The 12,031-nt window shown below is 40.0% G+C and overlaps 1 protein-coding gene across 1 annotated transcript; it reads left to right on the forward strand.

Annotated features, from left to right (window-relative positions):
- Nucleotides 1–2,806: 2,806 nt before the first annotated feature.
- Nucleotides 2,807–10,221, forward strand: EXOC1L (exocyst complex component 1 like). The gene is made up of 3 exons (XM_054296055.1): nucleotides 2,807–2,927; nucleotides 6,699–6,829; nucleotides 7,846–10,221. Exons 1-3 carry the CDS (start codon nucleotides 2,807–2,809, stop codon nucleotides 8,107–8,109), a joined length of 516 nt encoding a protein of 171 aa, XP_054152030.1. The 3' UTR covers nucleotides 8,110–10,221.
- The last annotated feature ends 1,810 nt before the right edge of the window (nucleotides 10,222–12,031 follow it).

The raw sequence follows: 12,031 nt of genomic DNA on the forward strand, positions 1-12,031 counted from the left end.
CATTGCATGCATATCCTAATGTCCAATGGTAGACTCAAAGTAGTAGAGGGACCCATCACAAATATTTCTCCTAAAGCTGGTGAATAGATTTTTACCGTAACACTGTGATTGAGAAACTATGAAGTTTAAAGAGATGTATCCTTTTTGGATCTGCTGCTACATCTGTTAAAGTTAACATCCTGGGTACAGTATAGAAAACTGTATTTGGACATAGGAAAAAATTGCAAGGGAAAAACAGGGGGGAAAAATGTACATAAGTAATTAATATCTAGCAGAAGGGTCTAGGACACTTCCCTGGTGACTGCTTCTCCCTTTGTATAACACTGTGAGCCTAAGTTAGGGGTTGTGTGGCTTTCACAATTGTCTGTAATTCATCTATTTGGACAGTTACATGTAAATCCCAGTTAAATTTGGATGTAAATTTCTTTGTGATCCTTGTAACAATTAGTTCAGTTTTTTCTGATTTATGACTATGAGATCCTCATTTAGGAGTGGCACTATCTGAGGTAGGGATGGCTGGCTGGGATGTTGGGTGTTAGATAAGTTGTTCCCAGTTCACATTTAGTGTATCCTTGCTGGCTGTGTGAGTTATAGGTCAGCTGTTGCCTTTCAGACTGTGAGGATTTGGGCTTATACTATCACAGCTAAGGTGGATCTGAAACCTGCTATGTTGTAACAGAGGATGAGTGAATAAAGAATCAAAAGAATCAAAAGCAATAGTGAATTACAAATTTTTATGTTTCCTATTAAAACATTACCCATTAAAATCATCACTGCACCTTTCGACCCATATTCTCAGAGGGGTTTTTTAATGCAGCATTTGAGAATACAATAAAGGATATTGCAGAAGAATATTAATATATCAAATCTCAAAACACTCTTGTGGAAACTCACATTATGGTCAAACAGTGAAAAATGAAAATCTGATTCAAGAGAGATCAGATTTATGCACCATTTTTGCCTTTTCTCCATCACATCCAGGATGCCAGTGATGCCTCACTTGCCCTCTAGGTAGTTACTTAGATATCACCTAAATCTTTAAATGGGAAAAACTGATTGAAAATTATTCCAGAGCTGCAAGTATTTTTTTAAAGCTATTTTTGTCTGAACTTTTGTTTCTTCAGAACTGAAAAAATTACTGAAGGATCTGAGATACAACATGAGCTACAGGCCGGCAGAGCCAAAATCTGCTTCCTAATGAGGAGTCTGGCACTGAGTATGAGCACTGAAACCTCCAGCCATGGCACGATTAACACTGGTGGTGATGAACTGAAGCCTGGGGTATCAGCCTTGCCAATTCTGCCAATGTCTGGCCGACAGAGAGGGACAGTGAACTGCAAGCCAATTTGTACAGCAGTCTCATATTCAAGGCGTGGCCAAGTCATCAAAATTGTGGGCAGGAACCTGGGCATCCTGGGCCTCAGATATCTTCTGGGAAGTCTCCATAAGAAGGCACTTTCCTGATATGCAGATGTCTTGGTTTGCAAGTGAGCATCCTGCTCTTTTCCTAAAATAACACTTTAAAGCTAAGAGATTAAATTTATCCCTAAGCACCGTACTTATGAATCCTGATGCTTAGAGTAACTTTACTCTCCCAAATCAAAGAAGGAAATTAATCTATATATCAAAAAATCATAGCTGCATTTACAAACACAGTTTGCAATCAAAAGAAGGCATGATAAATCAAAACCTAGTTTCTTTACAATCCTTTTCCACATGTCAACCCAATATGCTTAGTATCTATAGCAGAGGATGATTCTCCCTAATTTTGCATCATTTTAACTTGATTCCATTTCGCTTCACATCATCAGCACCATGTAGACCTAAGTCACTAATTAATTCTAATATTGCCAATTTTTAAAATATCCTCAGATTCTTAATCTTGCCTTCACTTTAGCACTCAGTTTCATTCCAAGGTAACATTTCCTTCTATGTTGCATTGAGATCACAAAAATGAAAAACTCAGTAAGGTATCCAGATTTGCTAAGCTTCAAGATAAGAATAAGAAGAGAATATCCAAACTTTTACAAGCAGCCAGAAACTAGTCCAAAGGGCAAAACTCTAGCACAGGCTACCATGAAAAGCGCCCAGCTCCAGAAACTTTCACCCACAACCTGCAGAATGGCAGAAACAACCAAAATTTCTGCAAATACATTTATGTCTGATATGAAAGACCTCTCAGACGTGCAAACATTCTGGGGTAGTGCCCAGGCTGCCTTTGACGACTCCTCTGGACGTGAGTTCACTTTCTGTTTACAAGGAGTGCCATAAGGTAATTTTGTCCATAACGCTATTAATAGCCAAAAAGCTGTTACTGGAGGAACACTGGTGACAGCCGTAATGCCATCTAATTCCTTTTGCTTTCATCTACTGATAAAAAGAATTGCGTTAACAGCTTTTTTTTTTTTTTTTTTTTTTTAATTTTTTTCTTGGTAAATCGCCTCTGGTGTGATTGTTTTGCGTCCTTCCCCGGCCGGGTGACAGCTCTGGCGGGGGCCCCGCGGCACCCCCGGCCCTTGGCTCGTTCAGCGGCGGGGCCGCGCAGCCGGGGCCGGCCCCTGCGCCCGGAGCGCGCCGCTGGCACACGGGGCGGGGAATCCGCGGCCCGGCCTCTCCCGGCGCTGGCCCGAAGTTTTATCGGCGCTGCTGGGGGGCGGGGGCCAGGTCCGGTGCCGGTGCCGGCCATGCGTGCAGTCCCGCGCCCCGCGGCCCAGCGCGGGCGGAGCGCAGCCCCCGCCGTGGTGCCCCGTGGCGGCCGAGGGGCGCGGGGGGCCGGCGCCCGGCGCTGAGCAGCTCCGCGGGTGCCATGTCCTCGCTGGTGAAGGAGGACCTGGCCAAGAGGCTGTTCGGGCCCCGGCGGCAGAGGCTGCACGAGTTCATCGAGGTGGAGGGCGCGGGCGCCCAGCGCTATTACCTGTGCGCCGCAGGTACGGGGCAGCCGCCGGGCGGGCCGGGCTCCGGGGCTGTGTGGGGGACGCGGGAGGGAGCGGGGAAGGCGAGGGAGCGGGGCCGGTGCTCAGCGCCCCTGGGCCGGAGCGGGGCAGCGCCTCGTCCCGCCGAGCCGCTCCCCAGCAGAGCGCGGAGCCCGGTTCGCTGCTCCCGCAGCCCCCGAGCATGGCGTTCTGTCCCGGTGTGAGGCACGCCGGCTCCAGGCTTGACACCAGCGCGGAAACACGGCGTTCTGTCCCGGTGTGAGGCACGCCGGCTCCAGGCTTGACACCAGCGCGGAAACACGGCGTTCTGTCCCGGTGTGAGGCACGCCGGCTCCAGGCTTGACACCAGCGCGGAAACACGGCGTTCTGTCCCGGTGTGAGGTACACCGGCTCCAGGCTTGACACCAGCGCGGAAACACGGCGTTCTGTCCCGGTGTGAGGCACACCGGCTCCCGGTTTGACACCAGCGCGGAAACACCGCATCTGCCCCGCGGCTGAGAGCCGTGCTCGGGCCGGGCAGCGCGGTGAGCGCCCGAACTGCTCTGGAAAGAGCAAACCCTTGCAATAGTTCTAGTCACTTTTTCTACAGATTCTTTGCTAGATTCTACAGATTCTTTCCAAATTCTACAGATTTTTTTCCTGCATTAACGCTGCAGGAAACATTTGTAAATTTTCTGTACTGTCTCTTGGCTTGGTCTAATGTCCCTTATGTTGTCCCTATTCTACTTTGAACAAATTAGACTTCTGGTTTAAATAAATACACATTGGAGTTAGTAATTAGCATAAACTTCGAGTAAAACAAGATGTTTACTTTGAGTAAAACAAGATTGCTTTAAGTGGTAATTATCTGGCTACTTTCTAAATTTCTTTTCAAGTAAATAATCTGTTTCATAGAGGTTTCAGAAAAGTTGGTTGGTGTGGGTTTTTTTAAATTATTATTTCAAACCACTGAAAAATAATAAAAAGAGATATGTTATCTGTATGTAGTTAGGTTGAAGTGGGTGATTCTTTCAGTCTGTTTCCTCTTCAGGTTCCAAACACATATAATAGGTAGAAATAATGTGTGCTTGAGACATATATGGGATTGGCATCCAATATTCTGTGTTCATAATCTTTCTAAAAACCTGAGGTCCTTAGAACACATGAGCTGTTTACTGATTATTGGAAACCCTGAACCAGCTATGTTCCCTGTATTCCTTTAATTTTGGTAGAACAGGCTTTATATGTTAGAACTATAAAAGCAGTTTTAAGGAATTAATTGCTGCGTATCATAGGGCTTCTAAACATACAGAAATACCAATCGCATTCACAGTTTATGAAACTATCAGTAGAAATATGATTAGTTCCATGTTGGTGTTCTATAAGCAGTTCACTGTTGCGAAACTTCCAAAAAGGAGAATTAACATTATGCATCTATAAAATCTTTCCTAAAAACTTCTTTTTCAGGTAGAGAAAAACAAACCATCAAAGAAAGCCTCTAATCAGATTTACTGATTGGAAGTCTCTAAAGACATAAAGGAAAACTCATGTAGCGTATTAAGAGTAGGATCTCTCCACTATCCAATATTACACTCTCTTAATATATTCAGGCACGGTTGAGTAAGTGGTGAGTAGAGTGGAAATCTGATTCTGAAAGATGGATTGCATCCAGCTGCCAGCCACTACTGTGTTCTGCTGTGATTCTGTAGGAGCAAAACACATTATCTAAAATCTTATCCCTGCAATGCAACCTCTGTGTGTTTCTGTTGATTTCAAATTACCACAAAAAAAAATCAGTCGAACTATAGTCAAAACTTAAGAGATCTATGCCTTTTGAAATTGTGTAACAACAGAATCCTGAGTAAATGAACAATCTTTTTTTGGTGCCATATGGCCAACACTATTTCCTTTCCTTTTCACAACAGCAAGTCCCAGTTCTTGCATGAAGGTGACAGCATCCTTTCACAAAACAGTTCATAAACCCCAGAAGAACATAGAGCTGAAATGCAGCCCCATTCAGGGGTTTTCACAACCCAGTATTGGTATACCCAAGATGGAATGGTGGAGATAACATTTTTGTCCTACAGAGATACTGGAAAAGGTGTTTAGTCCACGAGAGGCTTTAAGAAATACTTGGTCCTCTATGAAGGTATTGCCATAGCTGTGTCCACCTCAAGCGAAGCTTTTAGAGCCTAATAGAGTGACATGGTAGATCTGAGCTCATGCTCTCTATGAAAAAAATTTCTTTGACTTTTTTAACTGAGTGCAAGATCAAGCAGTATGTAAAATGCAGGAAAATATTTTTTTATCTCTTAACTGAAAATAGCACACCCAAGTTTCACCACTGTATTCACTGTGCATAAGATGTGTGCTCTGTCCTTATGTCATAGGATTTCTGTTGTCAGAGGGGTGCAGCAGGGGCAGTGTGGGGATCAGGGGGGCCCTGGGACATCCCTTTGTATTTTGGAGAGGACTTGGGGTTTGGGCTTGCTTCCTTTAGTTTTAACTCTGAGGGAGACAACATATTCCCTTACAAGCTGGCACACCAACAAACAAAATGAGTGAAACTGAAAGCATGAAGAGAACTTCCTAGGAATAATGTGCTAGATTTGCTTGCAAATGAAAACCATTGTCATTTCTCCATGGAAGATAACACAGTGGTGGTCTTTTGGTAAAAATGATTGAGTAACTATGATTGATAGGACCAAGGAAAAAAATTATTTGTATTTCCCAGGCAGGGAAGCTATAGGTTGAGAGAAATTATGATAAATATATATATTTTCCACTGTTTTTCTTTACAATGGAAAGAAGGAATATCTCTAACATACATACTTTGCTGTTATTTAATAATCATTTTCTTATAAGCAGATGAGAATGAGAGATGTTTTAACAGGAAAAAGGTAAAGCTAATGAAGTTTCAAAATGGGGTTTCAAAAATTCAGGCAGTATTTGGAAATAAAAGCATTTTGCTCCTGTGTTCCTAGCCTTGTGCTGTTAAGTTGAAGTGTTCCTGCCACATGTAGGTGACTTCTTGACCATAACTTGGGCTACCAGATAGCTTGGGATTGTGGCCTGCCCTGCAGCCATCAGCAGCTGGATGTGCAGATTGATCAGGCTCTGGTACTTTTCACACTCGTAATGGTCTGTTACAGAAATCCAGTCTCCTAGTCAGCACTCAAGGCAATCAATTAATAGTGGTAGTTATTGCAAAGAGCATCTTCGTGCTCTTTTTAATCTCATTTCCTGTCTAAGTTGGAAAACAGTAATTTCTATTAATTTAGCACTGGACAACTGGAAGCTTTAAGAAAAAAATTCAATGTTGATTTCATTTACATACTAGATAGGGAAATAAGGGTTTTTTTAAAAAGTTATGGCTTCATAAGAGCACATCCTTCACAGAATGGAAAGTATAGCAGAAGTCATGTAAATGCAGAACCTTGGTAAAACAGGTTTTGCAATTTCCTAACTGCAGCACCCCAAAAAAGTCTCCCTCTTGAAGTAAGAAGGATAATGCAGACCCAGTGCCAGAATGAGGATTTCATTGCAGTGCTAGTGAATTCACATGAAAGGCTTTTGAACAAAAGACTCTATCTTCACAGGGTGGGTAAGGTAAATCCTAAATCTGCTAAAATCTGACAGATTTCTTAGACTAACAACATGGCGCTGTTCCTACTACCTGGGCAAAATAAAGCTGTCAAGTCCAGTATATCCCCATACAGCCCTGCTGTCAGGGTTTTAACTTTGGGAAATACTTGCTTGTGTATCTAAACTCTTTTTTTCTTCTAGTAACTAAAAGTAAAGAAGTAGAAATATGTATGGTTAAACACTGGCGAGTGGACCGAGAGGAGAAATATGAAATAGTTGAAAAGTGGTTTCTGAAAGATCTGGAGATGATTGATGGAAAAGAAGCAGATACAGTAAGTGTCACATTCTGTATTATATACATAGAAAATAATTTTCTTGTTTTGCAATTTAGAATACAAGTATTAAAATGCAATTAAAATGCATTATCTGAAAAATAAAATTAAGTTGCCAAGAAATTTTGGCTTTATTGCATGTGAAAGGCTCCACATCACATTTGCACTGTTGGAGAGGAAGAGGAAGGTGAAATTTTTTTGTTTGTTAGTTTATTATAATAGCCTTCATCTCTGGTTGAGACCTCAGGCAGAAGCTGGGTGTTTTCTAATTTGGTCATCATAGCTGGTAATAAAAGTTCTCCATCTGCAGCTTCCAGCGTAAACTGCAGTTAATGTAATAGATTTTAGGATATATTTGAAAACAAAATTTCATTAAAAATTTTAATGGAGACTTTCTTCTGAAGTGTTGTGCTAAAATATTCTTCAGAAATGATTCAGCCTTTTACAGCTGGGATGATCAAAATCTGTCTCATTTTTGATTAAAGAAAAGCCTAATTGAACCTCAAACTCATGGGGTAATTAACACTGCTATAAATATTCATAATAGGTATTCATATCCATAGAATTTAAAAGAATTTGTCTGCTGCTAGAATTAATTGTGTCAAAGAGCCAGAAAGCACAAAGAAGTACAACTCAGGCAGGAAGAGCAATCAATATTCTTCTTCTCCCACAGACACAGTTATAGTCCCAGGCAAGTGCTTTTCATATACTGTGTTTTAGGCAACATAACAGATTCAGTTCAAAACAAGACTGTACCAATAAAGTAGAGTGTACTGCTTGCGAAAACTTAGAAAGTTTTACCCAAAAAAAATTCCCAATGACAAAGAATTACAGCTGCTACTTTTTAAAGTTTTAAAATACCATTTAAGATGAATAGCAAAAGTATGCGAAGTCCTTTAGAGCCCATCATACTGAGAAAAAGCCCTGTAGGTAGCTAGGCAGAGAACAACAGATTGCAATTCTAACTCTGTAATGTGTGTAGTAATTTCATTCTCTCTCAAATTATTTTTTTTTAGGATAATCCATATTTTGATATGCATTTCCACAAAGTCTACAATATGGAAGCATATAGTTGTGCATCTAAATATACCTTTGCTCGAACACTGAACAAACTGAATGCCACGTACCTTAAGAAGGACTTCAAGATTGTGAACTTTGATGACACCTACCTAAATGATGACTCAATCTGGTCATCCAGCAATAGAGATTTCATAGTAGTTATGAGGGTTTGCTTCTATGCTTTCAACCTTTTATGTCTCTCCCTCTGTCGTTTCTCCTAAAGATGTATTTTCTAGCGTTAAGGTGACTGGTTGACTTTCACTGACCAGCATTTCATAAACCACCTGATCAAAAAGTTAGTAGGTGATATGTAGTGTCTCCTTTTAATTTTACATGTAAGTAAAAAGTGGAGCATACTTTTTACATGAATAGTTGACAATTCATTTATACATATTAAGAGGTCCTCATTCTAGCAAATATACATACAAGAGACTGGAAATATAGAACCAGTAATTAATCATGGTCAGTGGGGATTGCTTACGTAAGCAGAGCTCAGCATTTGCTGATATGCTGTTGGAGGTATAAATTATCTTTCATTAATAGCTTGAAATACTTTTGCAGCATTAAGAGCATTGACAGTTAGTTAATATCTTGGAAGTAGGAAAAAATAAGTAATCTGTTGAGTTCTGTATGAGAATGATGCACATTTCCATTTCCAACTGTGCTGAAACACAGAACTCCCTTAAAGTGATCACACCTACATCCCTACAAGAATCCAGTTCTCATCCTGATGAATAGGAGTACTGCATTCAGGTAACATGGGACCAACTTTTCACCTATGCAGCTATATTGCTTTTCCCACAGAACATTTAGTATTCCCTCTGGTTATTTGTGATACTGACTTAGAAAATAAATGTTCTTAAGCAGAATTGCTTTATTTGTTAGACCTTTGAGAATTTCTGTAACATTAATGTGTCATTTCTTGCCCTTCATTGCTTATGAGCAGCTGTGGTTAAGGAACAGAAATTGTCTCTATCTCTAAACCAAAGGATGGAAAATGCTGTGTAAACAGTAGTTGTTGGCTACTAGCAGTACTTTGTAGGCAAGTGATAGAGTTTTCAAAATAGAATGATGAGAATTATGTTCACCAGTGTCTAGCTGAGTGTGAGCATATTCAGTGCACTACTTAAAGGCACATTAGTACTTAGAGCTACAGTTACCATGGGATGGAGTCCATTTGAGGGGTTTGGAGCAGCTCTCAAAATTAAACAGCTTGTGATAGCAGTTTACTATGGTAGAAACAGAGGATAAGTGGCAGCAGTGTTGAACAGAAGCTGAAGAGGAGCAATGTTAATGGTAAGAAGCATGGTGTTCCTGCCCAGTCTCTGTCAGCTGAGTTAGCTGGCTGTCCATCCCATAGTAAATAAAAAAATGCCAACCCAAAGTAAGCTCCATTCAGAGAAGCTTCTGGTCAGAATGTCCTGCAGAAGAGAATTAGCTTTTTCCTTTGGCAGCCAAGGAAGGCCAGGAAGGCAGGCTGTGGACTAAACTGGGTATGGAGCTGGAGCTAGGTGATGTCAGCTCCCAGCAGATCAGAGGCTGGCTCATGTCCTCACTCAGCACCTGCCATCTCCAACATGGGAGAGCTGTGCAAGCGTACTCTGCTGTACTGTGGCTTGGACTTTGTCTTTCATGGGAACTCCCATCTTTGAAAACATCTATGTAAATGTACTTTGGATTCAAAATTGAAATAACATCAAGTAAGTGAGAATATATTTGAAAACCTGTAAAAGGTACAGCTTTCTACTTTTGCCATGTTGTCCTATTGTGTGTACATAGGAAAGCCCATACCTCTGATTAGTTAATATTTGGATGTTAGATATTTATTCTAGGCATATATTGCAAATTACATTGGTTCTAACACAGATCTTAGTAATTATTACTGTTCAGGAAGACAGCTGTGAGGGCAGTTTACATGGGTAACATAAATCCTCTGGCATTTATAAGGACTTAGGTCTTAAATTTGCCACCTAAATACTGTTAGAGAGAAGGAATGTAATTTTAGTGTTTTTTTGTACAATACAGTTGGTCTTTTGAGAATGTCTTTGGGATAATCCAGTGCAAGTAAATGTATTGTGACATTTGATTATTAGCTACAAGAAGTATTTGCCCAACATCCAGGTTCCACAAAACCACCTTATATAGAAAGTATAATTCATGCTACTGCTACCTATGATATGTTGTCTTGTTAGAATTGTGTATTGATTGTTGAGGTCACAATGTTTTCCACAATATTTACAAATTCTTTGCTTAATAGGCACAAGGAAATGTTTTCTGGGTGGAACAGCTTTCATCATTCATCTTGTAATTGTAATAAAAACCATAGAACTCTAAAAATGAGCACTTCAGAGCATTCTTTTGAAATAAAGTACATGTGTACTTAATTCTTGCCCAGTAATTGTCTGTATCATTTTAGAAACTGATAACAGATAAACAGTTGCTATAATGTTCAACCATATTTAATGGACTTTCATTGGTAGTTTATACAATTTTATTCTTGTACTATATAAACATGTAATGGGCTATATTGGAAGACACAGCCTGCATTTTACGTGGAAGAATATGCACTTAGAATCTCTCTGGCATTTCTTCTGTCTGATAATGTAGTATTTCAGAGATTCTTAACTGAGCAGTCTGACTGAACAAAAAGAATGCAAAAACCAGGGACATTGTCCATGTCAATTATTTCAGTTACTATCAAAAGGAAGAGTACTTAAAAAGATCTATGTGGACCTTATCTAGGCACTCCTTACTTTCACACAGCTCTCTATGAGCTATCAGCTACCAAGACTCTGTAATTGCCTTTCTGTGCTGTGGGAAGACTGAGGGACACTATCACTTTGTGGTGAGCATAGCACAGCTGCACCACAGCACACAGAGAGTATGGTAAATTATGAATGGAAAAGACCCAACAGGCTAAATAGCCCATCTTTCTGTTAGTGTGGAATTATTTCCTACATCACATTTCCTGACCTTAGATAAATGGAATGTAGTTTGAAATAAAGTATCTGGGGATTCATCTAGTTCTCCTGGAAGAATTCTGCAAAACTGACTAGGAAGAAACTTACAGGAGGAAAGGATTAACACAAATGCATCTGTAGCATTCCTATAAAATGTTTCAACTATGTGATGGAATGATTGCATGAGATTGGGTATATAATGCAGATTTTCTTCAGAAGACAGGAGTAGCTATTAGCCAAGTCTGTTCCAGAGAGAAGAAAATACATGGTAGCCTGAAAATGAAGAGTGATCATAAGCAAACAGAAATTCATGCTCACATAACAGGCAGAAAGAGAACAGAGGCTGTCATGGAAGACAGGTGATTTCTTTCTATATATGTATATTTTTAAACACTTAAATCAACTTCAGAATTAAAAATACAGGGAAACCTCTGACAATAGAATTTATTTACAGCAGTAATACTCCTCTCCCGTGAATTTATTTTTCATGGATAGCTAGTATTTTCTTGCATCCTAAATTAAGCAAATACAGATCAGTGCAGAATTTTAAAAAAACATTTTGGTAGTGAAACAGGGAGCATGTTCTGAACTGTGCCTTCTAGGTTATTTCTCATACTTCTCCTTTTTGTTTTGAGGTCATAGATATGCTAACATACCTCTTTCCAACACAAGCCTATATTGCTTTCCCTGCCATCTATCCACTTTGCCATGCTTTCAGTCACTTTCAGCGTATAAATCTTTTCTCTAGTAAAGTGAGTGATTGTATTTTTTAGTTTTTAATATATAATTTAAGGATATTTTTTCATGACTTAAACTCACTATTGAGAGTTCAAACACCCTTTCTAAAGAGCATCTGTGGAAAGCTGAAGTAGGAGGGGAGAGGATGGCACTGTGCATCTTGGTAAATGATCTCTTGTCAGTTTTAATGTGTAAACCCATTTTAGCAGTAAAAAGTGCATTTTAGTGTGGTTTCCTTTTTCTTTTAGCATAATTCAAGCTAAAAGATAGGAAATTAGAGTGTTCTGCCTAATAACAAGAGCTTTATGAAACTTTGTCCAGTATTTTATGGCTGCCTTGTCCAGTCTTTATAGAGCTAGACAGAGACAGTTACATTTTGTGGCTGAATTGAGAAATTACCAAACTACAACTTCTATTTTAACCATGGCCCTCATGAATGATATAT

Source organism: Melozone crissalis, unplaced genomic scaffold (genome assembly GCF_028551555.1).
Source record: "Melozone crissalis strain CALT ecotype California unplaced genomic scaffold, PUWL_Pcris_2 ptg000006l_1, whole genome shotgun sequence".
In the NCBI taxonomy this organism is placed as follows: domain Eukaryota; kingdom Metazoa; phylum Chordata; class Aves; order Passeriformes; family Passerellidae; genus Melozone; species Melozone crissalis.